This window comes from Rhinatrema bivittatum, chromosome 8 (genome assembly GCF_901001135.1).
Source record: "Rhinatrema bivittatum chromosome 8, aRhiBiv1.1, whole genome shotgun sequence".
Taxonomy (NCBI): Eukaryota; Metazoa; Chordata; class Amphibia; order Gymnophiona; family Rhinatrematidae; genus Rhinatrema; species Rhinatrema bivittatum.
This window is the reverse complement of record NC_042622.1, coordinates 149,868,411-149,892,987: the sequence shown is the minus strand read 5'-3', so window position 1 is coordinate 149,892,987 and position 24,577 is coordinate 149,868,411. Positions and strand designations below refer to the sequence as shown.

Below are 24,577 nucleotides of genomic sequence, written 5' to 3'. Positions count from 1 at the left end.
TATACACATATATATACACATATATACATACATATATATATATATATATATATATATATATATACACACACACACACAAATCCATACATATACAGATCCCTGAGGCACTCCGCTGTTTACTCTATTCCACTGAGAAAACTGATCATTCAGTCCTATTCTGTTTCTTATCTTTTAACAGTTTGCAATCCATAATACTACACTGCCTCCTATACCATGACTTTTTATTTTTCTCAGGAGTCTCTAATGGAGTACTCTGTGAAACACCTTTTGAACATCCAAATACACTATATCCACCAGCTACCATTATCCACATAAGGCCAAATTTTCAAAGGCCCGTGCATGCAAATACCAGCGGCTACGAGTGTGGCTGGGCCCTACGTGCACCACACACATTTTCTAAAGGGCCCAGCCTGCTCCTTTTTCAGGGCCATGGTCTGGGTGGGATGGAAGCCGGCGCATGTTATAAAATCAGCGTGTCCATGTGCGTGCGCAGTCTTTTTAAAATCAACCCCCATAATTAACCCCTTCAAAAAATGTGGCAGACTGGTGAGGCAAGATTTCCCTTGTGTAAATCATGCTGGCTGTATCCCATTAAACCATGGCTTTCTATATGTTCTATGATTTGATTCTTTAGAATAGTTTCTATTGTTTTTTCTGGCACTGAAGACACTCACTGATCTATACTTTTTCAGATCACCGCTGGAGCCCTTTTTAAAGATCAGTGTCATATTTGCCACCCTCCAATCTTCAGGTACAACAGACAATTTTAATTATAAGGTGCAAATGACTAGAAATGGATCTGTAATTTAATTTTTTCCCATTTTCAGAACTCTGGGGTTAAAACCAGTTGGCCCTGGGGGTCACGTGATGTGGTGATCTGGGGAAGACGTATTCTCCCCCGGCTCCAAGTGTCCGTCCTCAAATCAGTGTTATCAACGGACATCAGATCTTCTTTTCAACATCCACCGCCTATGCTCAGCAGTGCTTATGAACATCGACCGATACGTGAATAAATCGCCTGCCACGATGCCTGCAACATTGGCGAAAAAGGATAAAGATAAGCCGAAAGTGGGCAAAGACAAAATGGTGATTGGCACTGATAAAGGTCCGCTGGGCCTAGGTGATGAAGCTGCGATTGCGACCCTAACATCCACTGTGACTGCGGCTCTTTCTGGCAAGCTAGATAAGATATCGGAGCAGATATCAGAGTTAAAAACAGACTTTGCCAAATTGCACCCCCGATTGGACGCACTCGAGCTCTGTGTCTCGGTGATGGAAGATGAGACCCTGGCCATGGAACGCAGAATCCATAAGCTGGAGCAACTGGTTCAATCACAAGGCGTCAAGATTGACGAACTGGAGAACTGGTCTCACCGGAACAACCTCTGTTTCGTAGGCATACCGGAGTTCATCCCGGACAGTGACCTTGCCGAGCAACTTACACGATGGCTGCCTGAGGCTCTGGGCGTTCCGACTCAGCTTGGAGCCTTAAAGATCAAGAGGGCCCATTGCCTCGGCGCCCGTGCTTTACCGAACCAAAGATTGCGGATTGTGATTGCCCACATATTGGATTTTGCTGACCGACAACGCATCTGGCAAAGCTCCCGGAAGATCCCAACCTTATCTTACCAAAACCAGCCAATGAGAATATTCCAAGATTTCTCAGCTCGGGTTGCGGCCAAGCGGAAGGAATTTGGCCCGCTATGCTCTCAACTGGCGGCAAAACAAGTACACTTCACCCTTCAAGTACCCTGCGAAGTTGCGCATATGGTATAATGGACAAAATCAGGCATTCAACTCTTTTCCAGAGGCCCAAAAATATATACAGTCTGTGGTTAATATCGCTGAGGCCTGAAGGGCGACAGGTACTACTTGAATCATGCATCCTTAGCCGCTACATTCACGGTGGACACGGAGTGATTACTAACACCTTTTCATTAGAATTTCATGAAGGGAAACTGAGGTATTTGGGTCCCGTGAACAATTGAAGACAGCAGTTCTGATTTTTGCATGCTTTGGGTACAGCCTAGTCTTAGCTGCATGACTGGTTATGTCGCTATTCTGGACATGCTGGCACTACTTGTTATATTTTTTCCCTTTGATTCTTTCCTTCGGGGACGGACACCTGACCACACCCTTATGACTCTGGCTCTCGATGTGGAGAGCTCGATTGGTGTACAGTTGGACATGCTTGGGAAGTCTGATTTGGGAGGGGGGGTGGGAGGGGAAAGGGGAGGGAAGCACCTACGGCTTGGCATGGGTATTTTGGTAAGTGGAACTGGAAGGTTGTATTGATATGGATAAACCTGATGATACTGTATAGATATGTACTCGGCAATACAGGGGTCCTCTGGCTGTGCTATATGGGGCAACAGAAAGTCCTGACAAGCTGGGCGCCCTGGGGTTGACCCAGTTATTGCAAGCATATATTACTACACCCTCTGGGGGTTGGACAGCCCACTTGATTGGGATAATGAGTCCTAAAGTGCAATACATGTTCTGGAATGTGGCGGGTTTGGGCTCCCCTGTAAAGCGGGAAAAAGTCCTGGCTCACTGTCATAAGACAAAAGGGGACATCGTGTTCCTACAGGAAACACATATGTTAGACAAGGAACACATTAAACTAAAGAATAAAAGGGGATATGACCAAGTTTATTTTTCATCTGGGTCCCACAAGCGTAATGGGGTAGCTATCCTCATACACAAATCCATTTCTTTTCAACTAGAGACCCAGTGGACTGATATGGAGGGCAGAATAGTCCTAATCAAAGGCTGCCTATTTGGCAAACCAGTCTTTCTGGCGTCAGTATATGGCCCTAATAAATATGATCATGCATTTTTTACTGGTTTGGTCACCAGTCTATCGGATTTGGGACCTCACCCAGTGGTCATGGCCGGAGACTTTAACTGTATCGTGGACCCCGCCTTGGATAGGAGCTCCAATAGTAAACAACTCACACTGGGTTCTGAGAAGGGACTCACATTTCTGAGTACTTCCCTACAGCTAATTGACATGTGGAGGGTCTTACACCTGACCGAAAAAGACTACACTCCCTACGCAAGAGCCCACCCAGCCAAATCCAGAATAGATTACATATTTGTCTCTGAATCCCTATTTCATACCGTAGATAGGGCTGAGATAGGTAATTTGGTGATATCGGACCACTGCCCGGTATTTTGTACTACCGGTACGGCAGCCGAAATGCCTTCTTTATTTCAGAGGCGCATGCCTGAATGGCTGGCTGCAGATCCGGAATTTGAGGCGTATTTGACTCAGAAGTGGAAACAGTATGATGAATTTAATGGACAACATATAGATGAACCGGTCCTTTACTGGGATGCAGCGAAAGCTGTGATAAGAGGTGATATCCTCAAATATATTATCCAAAAAAAGAGACAGCAAAATGCTCGGTTTCTGAACTTGGAAAAGGAACTAGCTCAATGGAATCGCGTTAATACGGATATCTGGAGGGACAGATTCCGGCAAACACAGGCTGTATTGAATGACCTCCTCCATCGGAAAGCGGTAGGAAGTATGTTTTCCTTTAAATATAAATTATTCCTCCATGGGCGACTGTTAGCCTGATTAACGCGAACCCAACATTCCTCTAAGTTCATTAGTTCCATTCGGAGACCAGACGGCTCGTCTGCTGTTTCCACGTCTGAAATAGGGCAAATTTTCAAAACATTTTATGAAACTTTGTGTGCGTCAGACCCTCCCCATGAACTCAATCAGCAGACTTTCTTTGCTGGGTTGCAGCTCCCTAAGCTAACTGTTCAACAAATGGATAGTCTTAATAGGCCAATTCTACCTCAGGAGATTCTAAAAGTTATATCAGAATTGAAGCTTCATAAATCCCTGGGTCCCGATGGCATAAACTCCCTATTTTATAAAACTTTACGGGAACCAGTTACACATGCCTTGGTTGCCTTGTTTAATCATATGATGACCCAAGCTCACATCCCTGAGACTATGAAAGTGGCGGCTATAACCATTTTACAGAAGCCAGAGTGGAACCCAGCAGACCCAGGGTCTTACAGGCCGATATCGCTCCTTAACCAGGATGTGAAGATCTATGCCAAACCTTTGGTCTCTCGGCTAAAGTTTATCTTACTTGACTTAATCTCTTTAGAACAAACGGGGTTTGTATATGGCCGGCGGCCCATTTCTAACATTAGACGACTCCTGGTGGCCTTAGAGAGTTGCAAGACCTGTTGTATACCAGACCCTTTGTTAGTTAGTTTTGATGCCGAAAAGGCCTTTGACAGGGTGGCCTGGCCTTATCTATTTGACATGTTACAAACCTTTGGTTTTCAAGGCTCTTTTCTAACAGCCATCAAATTGTTATATCAAGATCCTAAAGCGTTTATATATATAATCAATGGATCTACGTCCCCAATTTTTACACTGGGTAGAGGCACGAGGCAGGGCTGTCCACGTTCCCCTCTCCTTCATATTCTTTCTTTAGACCTCCTGATTCATAAAAATAAACAAGATGGCCGTATACCGGGCATATGGACGGGGAGCAGTGAACAAAAAATGATGCTTTTTGCAGATGACATGCTCATGCTATTCTCCAATGCCCCCAGTTCCCTTCCGATCTTATTAGACACTATACACAATTTTGGTACCTTTTCAGGTCTGAAGCTAAATTTAACTAAATCAGAAGCCATGGACATTAATGGGCACCTACGATCAAATTGGCCAGATTTCCCTTTATTATGGGCAGGAGATACTGTTAAATACTTACGGGCCGATTCAGTACAGTGCACTCTGACGGAGCACACTGTTAACCTGCCCTTGGACACGCGTTTTCCCTTACCCCTTATTCAGTAAGGGGCGGAAAACGCGCGTCCAACCCGCAGAACCTAATAGCGCCCTCAACATGCAAATGCATGTTGATGGCCCTATTAGGTATTCCCGCGTGATACAGAAAGTAAAATGTGCAGCCAAGCCGCACATTTTACTTTAAGAAATTAGCGTCTACCCAAAGGTAGGCGCTAGTTTCTGTCGGCACCGGGAAAGTGCACAGAAAAGCAGTAAAAACTGCTTTTCTGTGCACCCTCCGACTTAATATCATGGTGATATTAAATCGGAGGTCCCGAAGGGTAAAAAAAAGTAAAAAAAAAAATTTTAAATGGGCCGGCGGCTGTCGGGTCGAAAACCGGACGCTCAATTTTGCCGGCGTCCAGTTTCCGAGCCCGCAGCTGTCAGCGGGCTCGAGAACAGATACCGGCAAAATTGAGCGGTGGCTGTCAAACCCGCTGACAGCTGCCGCTCCGGGCTAAAAGGAGACGCTAGGGCCTCATTTAAATAGAGAATCGCGCGCCAGGAGAGCGGGCGTTCGTCCGCTCTCCCACGGACTTTACTGAATCGGCCTGTTAGGGATTAAGATACATAGTGATCCGCAGAAATGGTACCTTCATAATATACCCCCGTTAATAAAGATATTTCGGGAGAAGTCCAAATTATGCTGATTCCCAAACTCCTGTACTTATTACAGATGACCCCCCCTATACTTACTCTCTAAGGACATTAGGACTTTGCAGATAATATGTGGAAAATTTTTTTGGAATTCAAAAAGAGGCCGTCTTAACTTTCTCAAATTAATGACACCTAGAGAGGAAGGGGACTGGGAGTTGCCAATCTCCGATACTATAACGTAGCATACTTGATCCCCACTCTACGGGAACGGTTGGGGTATGGGAGTTTGTCTCCTGTATTATTATTAGAAAAAGCAGTGCTACGACCACATGGTTTGGCTTATCTTGTGCATGCGCATCGTGAAACCCTACTGCCCCACCACACCAGGAGCAAATTCTGGTGTCACCTCACAGTAACAGCAGCACAACCACCTTCCACTGCCAGACACATTGTGAACTAACACAAAACCCCGCAAAAAAGACACTCAAAATCTATACTGCAATCCCATCGTAACATAACAGTAATAACAACAAGGACTCAAACAACAATAACCCTACCTGGGAAAAAGCAAGGGTAAATATTATACTGGGTCCTAGAATACCAATACACCACCTACTGAGGAAACAAAACAAACCAGATTGCTATAGATCCCTATGCTAGCAGAATCTCTCATCATGGTCACACTCACAGAGCAGAGACAGACCCTCACCAAATACAGAATACAAAATAAAGGAGCACAAATTAGACAAAAACTGAAATGGAAACCCCAAGAAGCCAGATTCTGTGTATTAATAATGGAAAAACAGAACCACCACTCCTCATAAAACAAATAAAATCAAGAAACATAAAGCATCAGTTATAATAGAAAAACCATACTAATAAAAGAATATTTTAAAACTACTGATAAATAGAATTTCTATTAATTAAAATCATATACTTTTTTTACAGTTTCCCAAACACCAATAAAATATTTCAAAACAGCACATATATTATTTATTTATTTAAGAGTTTTTATCTACCGTCATTAAGTTATTCACCATCATAACGGTTTACAATAGGGCACCAATATAAAAAAATATGGGTCGTACATTACATAGGTGGTGCCATTAGTATTCGGTAACAATAAGGTGTTTATATCAAAGAACATGCAATAATTAAAACTAATAAGGATTTTAAAAAGCCCCTGCTGTCCATACGTGGGAGCTCTTGATTTCCAGTCACCCTTTGGTGCATTTCTACTGAACAGATGGCCCCAATATATTTTATTATCACAGTCCCTAGATGCTCTGCCTACGTTAAGAGGTGCAGGTGTAAAACTGAAGGGGGGGGGGGGGGGGCAGCAGGCCTCGGTGTCTCCATTGGCCTCAGTGAAGCTTCCTCCTTGGAGGAACCAGCGACCATCACTGTATCGATAGGGGGCACCGATGCCAGCTGGGTTGGTAACGTTCTGGACGCAGTATGAGGATGGTTGGAACTGGGACCCCATAGACCTGTCTTCAGAGCCGAGAGCTGAAGGGACACTAACCCACAACCCCCAAAGATAATGAAGGCGATCAGGGAGGGGTCCTCTTATCTCAGGGGGAATATTCCTGGGCAAGCTCTAGAAAATGGTGTGTCATGCTCTCTCATCAGACTGGCTAGATTTCCAGTCAATAAGGTGGGTAACTAGGAAGATATAGGTAAATTAATTGTAGTGTTTTGAGGATCATTGCAAGACAAATCTAAAATAAATCTATTGACTAAAAACAGTTTAGGTTAGCTTTACATCCCTGCTGATGTAGAAATTCTAACTCGATAACAAATCAACCAAGTTATGATGCAGAAAGTAGTCCAGCAGCAAGAGGGAGGCTTTCCAGTCTTTAGCACTGAGTGCCACATGTATGATTATCTCCCACTTGGCAAGATGTTGTATGCGTGCACTAGGTGCAAAGAGCCCCTAGCCCCCAGAGAATGAGTCTGATCTCTGGAGACTGGACTGTTAGACCTGGTAGAGATAAGGAAGCCAGAAAGCTTAATTATGCATTGGGTAAAAAAATATTTTCTCTTATTAGTTTTAAATGTATTACCTAGTACCTTCATTGTGTATCCCTTGGTCTTTGTTTCAGAGGGGACACAATAGATTATGCAGCCACATTCCTCTGAGAAACCTATCTGAACATTCAGCAAGTGATCAAAATCAGCTGCCTGTGCCTTTTGCCAATTCTCAAAAGCCAGACTCTGGATACCCCCGAGTCCTACCTTTTTCATATTGCTGGGAACACCGAAAATCAGCACACATTTCAGACCTTTGTCTACCAAGGGGCGTAGCATTCCTTCCAGCATGTTGATGCCATATCTGCAATAGAAAGAGCATTTCTTTATCCACACCATCAATTCTGTTTCTTAAATAACAGGAAGCGCTCATTCCCAACCAGACTCATGCTCAGATTCATACTCATACCTACTCTCATTGTAAAAGGATGTCAGCATAATCCAAACTATGAAAAGAAAAACCTTCAGAGCAGTGCTGTGCATCCATGTCTCGGTCTCTCCTCAGGATGCAAAATAAAGGAGAACCTGTGGTATGTGGTATTCTAATGTGTCTGGGTAGAGGGTTCATAAAGTACGCTCACACTGAATGGGAAACCCTTTATATTAAATCCCTTATAAAAAAAAATTCATTTCCAAAAGTCCCGTTTGAGACCTGACACCCTGGAGGAGATTCATGTCACAGTGACAATCCCTCAAGCAGGGTATCAACCAAACATTTTTAATTCTTTAAAAAAAAAGCATCTGTGCAACATATGGGGGCTGCTCGTGAGCAGCGAAGAAGATGGCAATTAATACAGATTTTTGTATCGGGCGCAGCAACGTTTGCTGACCTGCCTAATTTCCATTATCTTCAAGTTGAGTTCATGTCGAGATCCAAATTCCCAGGGTGCTCCCTTAAATATGGAACTCCCCATCTCCCAGGACACGAAACAGAATGAAAATGAGACACTCAGCATCCCCACTTCAATATAAAGAGCAAGCAAAGCAACTGTGCAGTTTCCCCCCAACAAAAGAAGAAATCCCACCACCCCTGCCCTCCCCCATATCCCTGTTCTGCCACAACCTCCCTGCAGAACTCTCTCACTCCATCCTTCGGAGGAAGGGAGAATCATGGTCTAGACAGCCCCAACTGCATTATATATATAGGGGTAAATTTTCAAAAACAGCGCGCGCAAACAAAAGTACGCTGGATTTTATAAGATGCGCGCGTATCTTATAAAATCCGGGGTCGGCGCGCGCTGCCTGTTCCCTCCGAGGCCGCTCCGAAATCGGAGCGGCTTCGGAAGGAACTTTCCTTCCGCCACCCCTCACCTTCCCCTCCCTTCCCCTACCTAAACCCCCCCCCCCCCCGGCCCTATCTAACCCCCCCCACCTTTGTTGGCAGATTTACGACTACCCGAGGCAGGTGTAAATCTGCGTGCGCCAGCAGGCTGCTGGCGCGCCATCGCCCGACCCTGGGGCTGGTGCGGAGGCCTCGGCCACGCCCCCGGGCCTGCACCACGCCCCACCCCGCGATCCCCGGACACGCCCCCCTCCAACCCCTTGTACGAAGCCCCGGGACTTACACGCGTCCTGGGGCTATGCGCGCACCGGCGGCCTATGCAAAATAGGCGTGCCGGCGTGCGAGTGCCCTGCGCGCATAAATCTGGCTGGATTTAAGCGCGCAGGGCTTTTAAAATCCGGCCCATAATGTAAATTGTTACGTGAAAGTCTTTGTGTGCCCTTGGGCCTCGGCCCAACCCCAGACGAATCCAGGACCGAACTGAGGGTTGGCGGCGTGTCCCAGCATGGCAGAGACACGGTCTTACCCTCTGCCAGGCCTGCAAGCTCCCAAGGCCAACAAGATGATGTTGGAAGGTGAACAGTCCTCCGACCGTTCCAAGCCCTTTCGGACCTGCCGCTTAGAATCGGCATGGAGCAACAGGCCGGCCTGAGGATGAGGGCAGATGGAGGCCTTGACATGAAGACATGAGACTATGACTAGGGCGAAGACATCACAGACGAGGGCTGATGCGAAGACATGACACCAAGGCTGATGCGACGGCATCACAGACATGACGAAGAACTTGACAAAGTCCAGACGAGATGAGAAGCTGGGAAGGTAGACATTGGCACTGTCTCTCAGGGTGCCCTACTCAGCCCACCTTCATGGGCGGACCCAATGGGCTGGTCGCGAACCACCCTGTCCCACTGCGCGCCCTACACAGCCCGAGGAGGCTGGTCACAGACCACGCGGAGAACGGGACAAGCGCAGGAAGGAATCCAGCCAAGGCGGGACTTTGACGACGGAGCCGGTGTCATCCGGAGCACCACAAAGGCTGGCAGGACAGGAAGCTCAGGAGCGCAGGACAAGAGTCCACTGCCGGCATCTCCACAGACAGAGACGTGTCACCCAGAGTTCCACGGCCGGCAGAACGGAAGGCTCAAGAGCACAGGGGCAAAACATCAAGAAAGGCTGGAACACCAGGAAGCGAGAGATCAAACGACGAGACATCAGGACACCTGGACGAGGACCTCAGGCAACGAAGACATGGCAAGAAGCAGACGAGACGAGGAGCTCCACAAAGAACACAAAGGACCTGACGGAGCGCTGGCAGGCAGGAGCCTCCAGGACTGAAATAACTCCAATGCAAGGCGAAGACGGAATGCAGGAACAGCCCTTTTATAGGCCTGGCACAGGAAACAGCCTCAAGGTGGGGCCCAGGGCATATCCGGCCATGGGCCCTTTAAATCTTGAAGAAAGGCGCAGCCGCGTGCTAGGAGCAGGAAGCAGGAACTGTGCAGGACCGTGGACAGCGGCCCTGCACCGACATCTGCGCAGAGGAAGCAGGGCTGGGCCTGGAAGCAGGCCCCGACGACGGCAGCGGTTCCTGCCGCTGCAGGAGGACCCGAGGACGGCTCCAGCTGCCAGGTGAGCTCGGGGATTGCGGCCTCCAGCCGCGAAGATGGGAAAGACGTCGGTGGCCGCTCAGCCGCGAAGAGGCAAGAAGTCTGCGGCTCCGGGCGCGGCAAGCAGTGCAGGATGGGTGGCCTCCGGGCCGCAAAAGGAAACTGAGTCCGCGGTGAAGGCCCGACTTCGGTGGCGTCCAGCCGCGTCGGGTTGCAGCAGCAGTAGAGGTAAGGTGCCTGCTCGCGGGGGAACCCGCGGGCAGAGTTCACAACATAAATAATGTAAGTCAAACAGGATATTAGCCCTATCGCGAAAGAATGCTATATAACTGAACAGAAAAGCTATGGCCATCTCCTTAAACATGGACTGAATAGCCCTGGCCCCAAGATAGCCAGAATTAACCAGCTGCTAGGTAGCAGTGAAAAGCTTACTGGTATATTAAAGGTCCTTGTATAGTAAAGTTAGTGTCTCTGATGTGGAACTTCATGTCGCTTCTGACGACGCTTGGTGAGAATCAGAGCTCCGTTTAAGCCGGCTATTTCTGGAGTTCGCCCGTTGCCAGCATGGATGTTGATCTTTGGCCGGAAATTTCTTGGGCTCCGGACCTATGCGTTGAGTGGATGCAAAGCCACGATCCTTTAAGATACGGACGGCATCTGCTATATTCATAATCTTCTGGGTCGCTCCATCCCAGGAATAGCTGAGACCAAAAGGATGTAGCCAACGATACTTGACGTTTTCTTTCCTCAGGAACGCCGTCACTTCCCTGAGCGCCTGTCAACTCTGGAGAGTGGCTTGGCACAAATCCGCATAGATGGAGATGTCCTGATTTTCCCATGACCATTTCACTTGCTGCCGCGCAATATTTGCAATTCGTTCTTTGAGAGTGTAGTCTTGAAAGCAGACTATGATGTCTCTTGGGATGCCTGTACCTGGCACCTTGAAAACCCGGTGGGCTCCATCTAGCCGGATCACAGTCTGCTGGCCACCATCAGATGTGCCCTGAGTATCAAGTAGGAAAGCGCAGAACCTGGAGATGAGGTCCATGCAATCCGAGTTCTCCTTATTTTCAGCGAAGCCTCTGAAGCGCAAGTTGCTTCTCCTGGCTCTATTTTCCAAGTCAGCCAATTTAGAGCGCATGATGGCATTATCATCTTGCAGCTCAGTGCAGATCTCACTTAAATGCTTAGAATGGTCCTCTTGGGTGTCGACGCGAGTGTCAATATCATCCACTCTATGCCCTAAGGAGGCCAGTTCATCACGGAGGTCACCCATCATTTCCTACATCTCGGCCTTATAATTTTTAAGGTCCTGGCATAGGCTGCAAAACCAGGAACGAAACTCAGCTCTCGTGGGGGCTTCTTCAGAGCTGAGACTGAACTGATCCGCAGGTTCCTTGCTATCCCCCAGCGTGTCCTCTGCCGCGGCCTGATCTGCCTCCCCCGCCTCGTGGTCTCCCTGCTTCCTATAAGAGAAGCAGCGAAAATCCACCGATTTGCGTTTCGTGGCCATGATCGGGTAGTCAATCGCGTGTTCCGCTGCAGGGGAAAATATATTTAGCGCGGCTTGGCTGAGTTTGAGATCCTGCTTGAGCTTAGAAAAGAAAAATCGCTACGGAGCTCGGGGCTCAGGCAGCCATCTAGCCCGATGATGTCACTTCCTCCATGGGAGGCTTATAAGGCCAAATGCAAAGAGTTGGTGTGGAGTAAATACGGCTCACACAAAGGAGCACACAGTAAGGAGAAGTGTGTGAAGCCAGTCAGTAATGCTGTTCCACGTAAAATGAAGTGACAACAATAAGAGGGATTTCTCAGGACAACAACTTTATATAATAAGCTTCAAAGAAATATAAAGGTACGGTCCCCCAACATGGCCATGTTTCGACGTAGGGACTGCTTCGGAAGGGACCCACAAAGAACAATTTCCAAAGATTGCTAGCTAAACAAAAAACAAAAATCTAAATAAGAACAGCGGCATATATGACAGCTAACAAACAACGGAAGATACAAAGCACATACCCAAAACAAAGGTGTGAATTTCTGAAATTTTCTAAAGGGGAGACATCCTGTAAGGAATTAAGAAAAACAAAGTAAAAATATAAAGTAAAAGACAAACTGTAATGAAAGGAAAAGTACTACGACAGAAAATGTGTTTAAAAAAAGGATTGAATAAGTTCTTGGAGGAGAAGTCCATTACCTGCTATTAATTAACTTAGAAAAATAGCCACTGCTATTAATTGCATCAGTAGCATGGAAAAGACTTAGTTTTTGGGAACTTGCCAGGTTCTTATGGCCTGGATTGGCCACTGTTGGAAACAGGATACTGGGCTTGATGGACCCTTGGTCTGACCCAGTATGGCATGTTCTTATGTTCTTAAATATAAAACTTAACCATACCGTATGTGGTTTATAAATTCACAAGTTCAATAGTAAAACATAATAATGAAAATTATTAGGAAAAATAGAAAAATGTGTAATCAAAAACTTCATAAAAGTAAAAGTAAAGAGCCTGCCATAAAAGAAATACACAATTATAAGTGTCGGGTAAGGAATCCGGTTTATCTAAGAAAGACAGTCTCATGGGTAAGAGGAAATGCTGAGTAAGAAATGAAAAGAAAAATGAGAGATTGAAAACCACAAGAAATCTCATAAATCATACATGCCAATAACGAGAATTGTATGGACCTGTTGAATATAAAGTCGAAACGCCTACTGTAAAGGAAAAAGTTAAGCTTTTTTTTTAAATTATTAAAAAGCCGCCAAAAAATTATGGGCCAATCACAAATACAATAGTACGATCATGTGACAAAGTACGTCAGCATTTAAAAGGCCAGAGAGGAAGAGGACCTGAAAGCAAACTAATATTAAAAAGTGAATGTGAAGATAAGCAGCATGGAATGAATTGAACTTGGGAATCCTCCCAGGTAATTGATTGACCACTGGACTTGATGGACCTTTGGTCTAATCTAGTACGGCAAAACTTTATGTTCTTACTTCTGATTAAATTGTTACCTGAACATGGTGCATCTACTAGTTTATATGTCACCAGTAAAGGAATCTCATACATTACAATTAAAAAATGATGTTTTAATTATCTCAAACATTAAAAAATATATAAATTAAACAAATCTATATTTATACTATTGTATTACATAAAAGGATACAATAAAGTGCATAATCACATATACCAATCTATCTAATTACGTACATAAAACAGTACACACAGCAATACATATAAACAGAAAATATAAACAAAAAAATCCACAGGACTTGCTAGCATTCATCAAAACTATACATACAGAAGAAGCACCTAATGGGGTAGATTTAAAAAAAAGTACGCACATGCGTACTTTTGTTCGCGCAACCGGCGCAAACAAAAGTACGCCGGATTTTAAGAGATACGCACGTAGCTGCACGTATCTTTAAAATCCGGGGTCGGCGCACGCAAGGCTGCACAAAATCGGCAGCCTGGGCGCACCGAGCCGCGCATCCTGCCTCCGCAGCCTCGGAGGGAACTTTTTTTTTGTCCCCCACCCCCACCTTTCCCTCCCTTCCCCTATCTAACTCACCCCCCAGCCCTAACTAAATCCCTCTCCCCTACCTTATTTCGTTGCACGTGTCGCCGGCTCCCTGCCCCGGCACAGGCCGCTGTGCTGGAGCACTCGGCCCCGCCCCCGGACTGCCATCATGCCTCTGGACACGCCCCGAACACCGCGCCGCCCTCTTCACGCCCCCAAGCAAAGCCCCAGGACTTACGTGCGTCTCGGGGCTTTGAGCGCGCTGGCGGCCTATGCAAAATAGGTGCGCCGGCGCGCATAAATCCGGCAGGATTTACGTGCGCAGGGCTTTTAAAATCTACCCCAATATACATTGTAACTAGTGTAAATGGAAGATGACTTCATGTTGATTACAAAATTTGAATAAAACGCATGTGTTATGTAACAAAATATCAAATAGATATAGCTAGGATTTAATCTAGTCAAACAGATATGCTATTGAAATAAGTTTAATAAATTAAATTATGTACTGATCATCCTGGCTTGCCTGACCCCTCTCCGGCGGACCTGAATCAGGATGAAGATAATTCAGGTTCGGGCACTCAGCTGGAAGGGGATGATCCCAGAGTCTTACGTCTATTTCAGAAAGAGGAGCTGGAGCACCTTATTCCCCATGTCCTCTCAGAATTGGATATTGATGCTCCTCAGGATTCTTCGGGAGCCAGTTCAGGAGCTATCAAAGGGGATTCCATATTAGCGGGGCTGTGCCCGCCGGCGAAAACTTTTCCCCTTCATCCAATGCTTCTTCTACAGTTGTTATCCAGGGAATGGGACTCGCCGGAGGCTAGCCTACGAGTCGGAAGAGCTATGGATAAGCTCTATCCTCTCCCGGAGGAGGTCCTGAAGCTCCTTAAGGTGCCCAAGGTAGATGCATCTGTGACGGCTGTCACAAAGAGGACTACCATACTTGTCACAGGCGGAGCGGCGTTAAAAGACCTTCAAGATCGCAAGTTGGAAGTGTACCTCAAACGTGTCTTCGAGGTGTCCGCCTTGGGAGTCCGGGCGGCAGAATGTAGCTTTCTGAGCCATGTGGCTCTGTGTGCTTCAGAATTTTGATTAGTATACAGCACAGGCAGAAACAAGAAGCATTAGTGTTGTAAAAGGAAAAAAAAATGGGATCAGGTTTTAAGTGCCGGACTATGTATGGAGGAGGGAGGTGCTATAGGAGAAAATGGCAGAGACAGAGCAGCCGAAAATTTAATTTAAAGCTCCAAGGGGGAACCAGAGGAAAATGGGGAGACTCGGGGCATGGGCAGGCCTCATGTTTCCATACCTAATGACAGTGAGATGGGGTCAAGGGGAAGAGTTGGTAGCAGAAGGCAGTAACAGTGCAGCACTTTGAACCCTGCAGAACTATAGGGAGAGTAACAGCCAGTGGCTGTAAGAACATGCCAGGCTGCCCAAGCTTTTGCACCAGTTTCTTCTCTCACACTTTGTTCTGCAGCTGTGCCAAGAGGAACAAGTGCCCGATTGGATCACCACTGCCAAGCCTGTTCCGAATGGCCAGCACTTGAGCAAGCCTTTTTGCACCACATATTACAGTGTCCAGCTACCCTTACCAGACACTGTACAACAGACTGGAAAACCGGGCTGTCCGGTCCAAAACCAGGTAGTTGGTCGCCCAACATGTGCTGTTTCTCTCCCTCACCCCCCCCCCCCCCCCCCCCACCTACCTCCCAAGAAGACCTACCCTCAGCAACAATGGCTGGTGGGATGAGCTCCACCAGCTGCCTTTGTGACAGCACTGTGAGAATTTTTGAAACTCATGGGATAACACTCCTTGGCTGATAATTATATGATGCATGCAATCTGCAGTCAAGAAGTTTTGAAAGTGTTCGTAGTGTTTTAGAAGTGCGTGGCTATGTCCTCACAGTTTCAAGGTAAAATTGCTGGGCAGGGCATTATCTTGGGCATAGCTACTGCACAGCTTTTATATCCCACAGCCAGCCTGCTGTGACACTACTTATCAGGACCAAGTAGTCACCACAAAACAGGTAGCAATCTCATGGAGATTTGGTACCCATGGGACAGCAAGCTCATTGGGATGTTTCCCTGGGAAAATCTTGCTGGCACATAGAACAGGGTATGAATTACCGACATACATTTAACACCTGTATTGAAGCAGGCACAAAAGTATACAACAGATCCATTATGTAATCTCTGTGTGGAATTTCCCTCCCACAATCTGACTACACCCACTTTACTCACACAGAGGAAAAGGGGACAATAATTAGCCCATAAACCCATGTTTACCCACATAAAATTATCAATGTAAATCTCTCTGATTTTTGCCCCCTTAATCCTACCCAGACAACAGCAGGCATTTTCCATAAATTAAAAGAACATTAATCTGCCAATACCTCAAAGGACTATAGAATATAATGATCCAGTTAGTGTTGCAGGAGGCTTTCTTTAGGCCACTGTATGGGCAGGGTAGGTGAAGCAGACAGGGAGACAAGTTTAAAAACCAGTGCACACACAGAGAAATAAAATTCAGTTCATACCTGGCTTGTCCAGGGAGGCTGGCAATGTGCTCAACAGCATCAGGATTGTCCCTGCAAAAAAAGTTAATACATGTAAAGTACCAGCACGGGGTGAGACATCTTTTCCTCTAGTCCTCCCATGTCCATATTTTATTATTATTAATAATTTGTACAGCTCATACTAGATGTACACTGTTCTGTACAAATAATATAATACACATGCACCTATGTATACAGCCTAATCTCTTCATTTGTTGACCAGGAAAGACAGATTAAGGTAAATGCCTTAATTTTAACAAAAATATAGAGGCAAAGAAAGATCAAGCAAGTCACCTAAAGTCACACAGCATCGGTGACATATTGAATTAGAACAGAGGCACACAGAGGTAAAGAGAGCTGCCCCAGTTCACACAGTCAGGGTCCAGGTGAGACTTGGAGTCTTTTTTTTTTTTTTTTAAGAGCTTTTCTTGAATCATACCAGAGTACTCTAACCATGAGAGACAACATGTTTACTGCTTCTGGACTTTTGGAAGACTTATCAATGAATGACACATCCAATGCTCTAAAGCATGTGTAAAAGCATTACCAGGAAATAATGCAGCAGGGTAGTGAAGTAAAGGATGAGCTCAGGAACCATTTAACATGTTTATTTCCCCCCCTATGAACCATTCTAAGTGGGAACACTCAAAAAATTAAATAGTAAAATTGACAATAACAAAGACAATGACAACCGTACAATAGTCAATATAACCTAACCTGTGTAAGACCAATAACTGATGAAACAGCCTGAGACCTGTCAAATAATTACTCCCTGGAAAATACAAATAGGGAGTAAAAGTGCTTGAATCAGAGAGAAAATATAGCCCACATTTCTGCACAAGGCTCCACGTCAAACCTTCCAATGTCACCTCACCACCCAAGAAAGTTTGCAGTTCTCAATATAGTCTCTAGCTGACAATCCATGTCATTAAAATACCATACAGTTAGTATTGTTTGCTCATGGATTCTTAGTACTGGAATAACCAAGGTAGCTGCAAGTCAGATGCAAAGGCAGAGCTATGTGTAGCTCTAGGTATAAACTTTAGCAGTGAACAAGAGGGCATTCTTCTAGTTATCACCACGTTGTGAACTGTACTTACGTGACAAAGATAGGGTAGATGAGGTTACTGGCACTGAGACTGGTGGCAGAGACCTGCCAAGCTCGTAGCATGGGGTGGAAGTAGCCACTGTGAAGGACAGATTCTATCTGCATATTTCTTCTTGTATGATCTGATAGTCCTAGAAATAAAAAGAAATATCATAGTAATTACATATTATGGTTTTCAGACATTAAACTAAAAAAACCCCCATCCCAACCCTTTAAATGTAATTAACTACAACCCCCCACCCCCCGAGACCTGCCAAAAGTCCCTGCTGGTACAGCGGGGGTCTGGAGCGATCTCCTGCACTTGGGAGGTCGACTGCCAGTAATCAAAATGGCGCCGACGGTCCTTTGCCCTTACTATGTCACAGGGGCTGACCAATGGCACCGGTAGCCCCTGTGACATAGTAAGGGCAAAGGAAATTTTACTTTGAAATTATACCCCAAGGAAATTGATTGTTGACGTAGTGCTAAAAAGGCTCTACGCTGTGGAGTAGATTTTTTAAAAATGCGCGTTCGCGTACTTTTGTTGGCGCACCAGGCGCAAACAAAAGTACACTGGATTTTATAAGATACGCACGTAGCCGCGCGTATCTTATAAAATCCTGGATCGGCGCACGCAAGGCTGCCGATTTTGGGCAGCCGGCGCAGCCTGCCTCCGTTCCCTCCGAGGCCGCTCCGAAATCGGAGCGGCCTCGGAGGGAACTCTCTTTCGCCCTCCCCTCACCTTCCCCTCCCTTCCTCTATCTAACCCACCCCCCCGGCCCTATCTAAACCCCCCCTACCTTTGTCCAGGGATTTACGCCTCCCGGAGGGAGAAGTAAATCCACGCGCGCCAGCGGGCCGAGACGCGACCCGGGGGCGGTTCCGGAGGGCACGGCCATGCCCCCGGACCGCCCTGGGCCGAAACCACGCCCCCGGGCCCTCCCCTGAAACGCCACGTCCCACCCCCAAAACGCCCCGTCGATCGGCCCCACCCCCGACACGCCCCCGACAAAAAACCCCGAGACTTACACGAGTCCCAGGGCTCTGCGCGCGCCGGCAGACCTATGGAAAATAGGCGCGCCGGCACGCAAGGCCCTGCTCGCGTAAATCCGGGCGGATTTACGCGAGCAGGGCTTTTAAAATCCGCCCCTTTGTGTGGTTGAGGATAGGTCAGGGAAAATTTTTATACTTTCATTCAAAAAAGAGATAGGAAAATTTCTAAAATAATTTTTCATAACATTTTGCACATCAGAGGTTGAAATTAATGATACCAAAAGAGTGTTTCTATCTAGAATTTCAAAAGACGAGTTCTCAATAATTTCTGTGAGATTTTCTTGTAGATTAAGTCTTTTTGCTGTTGTTACTCCCCTTGCTTTGGGAAGAAAATAGCATTTATTAATTGACGGAGTATTCCCATCTTCAAAGCCCAAAGTTTCTTGAAAAAACCTTTTAAGGGTAATAAAGGGAATCTCTCCTATAATTTTAGGAAAATTGAGAATTCTAATATTCAAATGCCTGGATGCATTTTCCAATATTTCCACTCTTCTAGCAATAGCATTCTGATCCTTCACCACCGCTGCTTTAAAATTTAAATGCTCTATCTCCTTAGATTCTAAAGTTGAAACTTTTGTGGAAATCTCTTCAATTTTTGTTTGTAGAGCAGCTGAAAACTGAGCATTTTGGAGCGCCAAAGTCTCAACTTTAATACTAAGATTATTCAAGGCATTTGCTACTCCTGCCAATAAATCCCATAGCTGAGCCATTGTGACTGTCTCAGGGCGGCTCGGAATCATCAAGGGTTTAAACTCTGACAGGGGGTTTGGGAAAAAATGCAGGTTTTTTTCCAGCTGTACTCACTCCCAGAGCCAGAGCCCCTTCTTCCTGCCCGGGTCTCGCTGTTCCTCCGCCGCTCAAGTCCTCCTGGATCCCTGCTGAAAACAAAACTGCTTCTGCAGCTGTCCTCAGCGTTGTTTGCGCTGCTGTCCTGGATGTGGTGCTCTCCCTAAGCGGTCCGTGCTGCAACAACAGCCCTGGTCTCTGCCTCGGTGGCTGTCTTAGATCAGGGCTCAGCGAAGTCTCCTCCGCTGTCAGCACGGCTCTCTCCGCGTTGGACACAATGGTTTCCTCAACTCGCTGGATATTAACTCTCTGTTAATCTCTGGATCCTTTACAAGTACTATATTGTTTATTCTGGTAGAGAGGAGGAGATTTTTTCTTTTTTTTCTTTATTTTCTTTTGAAGGAATACTACGCCAATACTACGCCAATACTACGCCAATACTACGCCAATACTACGCCAATAAAATAAATGGGCTGCAATACAACCCCAAGGCTCTTTTCTCTATGGTCGCTAACCTTACTTCCCCCATACACACACAACAATCAGCTACACCCTCCACAAACCGCTGTAATGAATTAGCGCAATTTTTCAAAAACAAAGTATCGTCCATCACAGCACAATTTTCACACAACAACCTCAATATCTCTCTTCCCACCATCAACTCCCCTAGCTCCCTTTATTCTTTTGAGTCCTCATCTTCCCTGGAAGTAGAAAACATACTTAAGAAAATGAAACCTTCCACTCACCCCTCTGAAACTATCCCCTCTAAACTCCTACTTTCTATACACAATGTGATCGCCAAACCCCTCTCAAATATTCTTAACTGTTCCCTAGAACATGGCATTGTCCCCAATGCTCTGAAACAAGCCATAGTGAAACCACTCCTCAAAAAAGCCAACCTTGACCCCACCACCCTCTCTAATTACAGACCAGTGTCCAACCTACCCCTACTAGCTAAAGTGCTTGAAAAGCTCGTGAACACACGCCTATCTGATCACCTGGAACAAAATAACATCTTCCCTCCAACCCAATATGGTTTCAGGAAGCACTTAAGTACTGAAACTTTGCTCCTCTCCTTACACGATACCCTTATCAAAGGAACTGACTCAGGATCATCCTATCTTATCGCATTACTTGACATCTCAGCTGCGTTTGACACAGTTAATCATGATGTCCTCCTCAGCATACTCAGAAATATTGGGGTCACTGGCAAGGCCATTGATTGGATTCAATCATATCTCCAAAATCGTACTTTCACTGTCACTATGAACAATAATGAATCTGACCCCATCAGTCTCCCCCAAGGTGTTCCCCAAGGTTCCTCACTCTCATCTACCTTATTTAACATTTACATGCTCCCCCTTACTACGCTCCTCACTAATCTACACATCAAGCATTTTATTTATGCTGATGATGTACAAATCATTTTCCCCTTCTCGGACACCATCCAAACGGCTCTACACAGCTGGGAATCCTGTCTTTCCTCTATCAACCAGCTCCTAAAGGACATGCACCTAGCGCTTAACTCCAACAAAACTGAGCTTTTAGTCATATCGAATAAGCAGCCACTCCCGGTCATCCCCCCTGCCTACTCTGCTACTAACTTCCCACCTCACACTCGCAACCTAGGAGTTATTATAGATAATCACCTCTCTTTCAAACCATTCATCAAATCCATTATAAAGGACTGCTACTTTAAACTGCAAACAATAAAGAAGCTCAGACCCTTGCTACATTTCAATGATTTCCGTACAGTCCTTCAAGCTATTATCTTTTCAAAGATTGACTACTGTAATGCGCTCTTACTTGGCATTCCCGCAATTCACACTAGACCACTCCAACTTCTACAAAATGCCGCCGCTCGCATCCTGTCAAACACAAAGAAAAGAGATCACATCACCCCCGCACTTATGGAACTACACTGGCTCCCTATACAGTCACGAATTCTTTATAAAACTCTCTCAATCATACACAAAAGTCTATTAAACTCCAACCTCAACTGGCTCAACCCCCCCCTCGTACCCCGTACCTCCAAGAGACCTACACGCCCAGCACTCCAAGGAACACTCCAAGCCCAATCTATTAAATCCTTTAAGCTTTCCTCCACTATTAACAGAGCCTTTTCTCTGGCCGGCCCCACGATATGGAACTCTATGCCCCATGATATTCGCACTGAGACCTATACCCCCGCTTTCAAAAAGAAACTTAAAACCTGGCTCTTCCAACAAGCTTACTCCATCACACCCCCTATTACATAACTCCCCCCCGACCCTTACCCTTACTCGGATTTCCTGTTATGACCACCTCTATGCTTGGCGATTTGGTACTGTGCACTAATTCTGTATATAGTTTTGATGTAAATAGTTTTGATGTAAGGGCTCCCCCCTAATTTCAATTATATGTTTCCTAGTTCAGTATATTATCTGTTTTATGTAAGGGCCCCGCCCAATGGTTTTGTGTTCACTGTAAACCGATGCGATGTGCGAACGGTCATCAGTATAAAAGAAACGTTAAATAAAATAAAAATAAATAAATGTTTTGGATAAATTGTCAAGGTTTGAATATTCTTCCGCATTATCAAATTTGCAAAATTGAGTTTTTTGTAATTGTAAAAATGGATAAATAAAGAATTATAAAAAAAAATCCAATTGATATACCATCACTATTTCTTACTAAATTTGTGACTTCAAACTTTCAGTAAATCTCTAGCTGATAAATTATTGGAGGAATGGGTTTTATCTCCTGTAGTCCAATTAGAGAATGCATTCGTTGCATGTCCCCACTTGTGAAATGAATAGAACTTAGTCCTATTAATTACCAGAATGAAAAGTCACAGTTCTCATACCTCTCCTGTAGTGTTTCCTTATTCTCTACTTGTCCCATGTTCAATTCTACAATGGCACTGCATTACTTCTCTCCCTCACAAGTGTTTCTCACCTGGGTCAGTGGTGAAAGCTCTGACATGATGCACTCAACTCTTCCTTCCTGCTTCAAGATGATATAAAATCTGAGTCCCTGGGCCCTACGGCCCTCATTGAGCACAAAATAAAACAAAATCTTACCAAAAGGGGAAACCAAACCAGAAGCAGGAAGGGTGAGAAAAAACTTACTCCTCAGAAAACAAAAGGTCTCCAAAAACCTAGTCCAAAAAATGGGGTAAGGAACTGTCTTCAATTCTTTACCCAGGCTTCTGGCCATGAGAACCCAAGAGTCTTTTTCCCAGAAAAAAAAAATAAACAAAGCCAGAGACAGCACAGACAGGCAACCAAACTTAGAATCCATGGCCTAAGACCATGGCAAAGGCTTATATACTGTCAGGGCACACTGTATGCTTCTCCCTCTTGGGGTAGCTAATTCCACAACTCCTGCTAACTACATCACTCTGCTCCCCTCCCAAACATTTGGATCAGTCCTTCTAGTAGTAGATCCTTTAGATTTGTTATACTTACTTTCCTTCTGCTGACAGTACAGAGAGGAAGGGAGGAGCATAAGAAGATCTTCAGGTTCCTGTAGTCAATCAGCCAAATCCTCCCTAAAGGTGGAGCAGTCAATCAGCCAAATCCTCCCTAAAGGTGGAGCAGTCAATCAGCCAAATCCTCCCTAAGAGGGTGGAGCAGAGCTTATTCTTCTTCATTGGCCATTGCCCAGACTGTCATGCATCTCCTTCCTGCTTCCACCTGCAGCATAGCCAGCCAGCCAGCAGATTCCTGCTCCTGCAGAAACCTACCTATTTGCCTGGAGTAAGCAGTGGGGGAGCAGAATTTGCTGCATGAGTTTCAGATACCTTTACTGGTATCACAATTTTAGATGTTGCCTACTACAATAGAATAATTAAAATAACAAGGGAAATAAAAAAAATACAAAACAGCAAGATAAAATTACAGGTTACAAAAAGTATGACAATGACAAGACTCAGATTTTGGGGCTGGTCCATGTCTCTGATCATGTTACACTTATGACTTGGTGGCAGGATACCATATTTTGCTGCTGTTTTCCTACCGCATTATACAGAGTTTTTCTTGTTCATTCCTTTGTGGGAAGTTTTTTATTTGCTCTGGTTTGCATAGGCAACTGTAACATTTTGAAAGCACCAAGTATCTAGGCCAAAAAGAAGCTTGCTTCTGTTACCTTTAGGACCCTGTGCCAGAAGATATTCAAAGGGTGCCATCATCATACTCTACTTAAGGACAATGTAGAGATTACTTACCTGATAATCTCGTTTTCCTTAGTGTATGCAGATGGACTCAAAACAAGTGGGTATAGTGTGCTCGTGCTAGCAGTTGGAGATGGATCTGACGTCAGCACGGGTACATATACCCCCGCAGGAAGTGCAGCAATTCAGTAATCTTCCTTGCAAAAGCTTTATGGATATATGTGTAACTGACCGATCGATTAAATGAACAGGATTACCCTGACCGATTGATAGTAGCTGGAGACCGCCAGTGTTCTCAACCGGAAGGCGTCGACACCCGGCAGGGTGGATGCCCTATCATAAGAAAACATGGCTTACCGTGAGTCGGTGAATCCCTATGTATGCCGGCAGCCGGGCAGGATGTTGAGTCCATCTGCATACACTAAGGAAAACGAGATTATCAGGTAAGTAATCTCTACATTTCCTAGCGTGCAGCAGATGGACTCAAAAGAAGTGGGATGTACAAAAGCTACTCCCGGACTGGGTGGGAGGCTGCCAGAGGATCGTTTAGGATTGCCCTCGCAAATGCTGTGACCTCCCTGGCCTGGACGTCCAGACGGTAGAATCTGGAGAAGGTATGGAGGGAGGACCATGTCGCCGCTTTACATATCTCTGCAGGCGACAGCATCCTAGTTTCTGCCCAAGAGGCCGCTTGCGCTCTGGTAGAATGAGCCTTGACCTGTAGAGGCGGTGGTTTTCCTGCCTCTACGTAGGCCGCCTTGATAACTTCTTTGATCCAGCGGGCGATGGTTGCCCGTGAGGCCGCTTCCCCTTGCTTCTTCCCACTGTGAAGGACGAACAGGTGGTCCGTCTTTCGTACTGCTTCTGACATTTCCAGGTATCTGGACAGCAGTCTGCCGATGTCGAGATGGCGCAGCATTCGACCGTCTTCCGACTTCTTCAAACCTTCCGTGGTTGGCAAGGATATGGTTTGGTTGAGGTGAAATTGTGAGACTATTTTGGGTAAGAAGGAAGGAACCGTGCAAAGATGGATAGCCTCTGGAGTGATTCTGAGAAACAGATCACGGCAGGACA

General features: G+C 45.7%; 1 protein-coding gene across 3 annotated transcripts in view; it reads right to left on the bottom strand.

Annotated features, from left to right (window-relative positions):
* The window catches only part of ALAD (aminolevulinate dehydratase), a 110,805-nt gene extending 87,958 nt beyond the window's left edge, over positions 1 to 22,847 (bottom strand). The window contains exons 1-4 of one of the 3 annotated variants that reach the window (XM_029613384.1): positions 22,800 to 22,847; positions 17,525 to 17,663; positions 16,407 to 16,457; positions 7,664 to 7,760 (exon numbers count right to left, since the gene is read on the bottom strand). In XM_029613384.1, the coding sequence (XP_029469244.1) occupies positions 7,664 to 7,760; positions 16,407 to 16,457; positions 17,525 to 17,663; positions 22,800 to 22,839 (327 nt within the window). In that variant the 5' untranslated portion in view covers positions 22,840 to 22,847. Of the gene's footprint in view, positions 1 to 7,663; positions 7,761 to 16,406; positions 16,458 to 17,524; positions 17,664 to 19,368; positions 19,574 to 22,412; positions 22,518 to 22,799 lie in introns of those variants that run through there. The other 2 variants (XM_029613383.1, XM_029613385.1) reach the window with 2 other exon arrangements.
* Between the last annotated feature and the right edge of the window lie 1,730 nt (positions 22,848 to 24,577).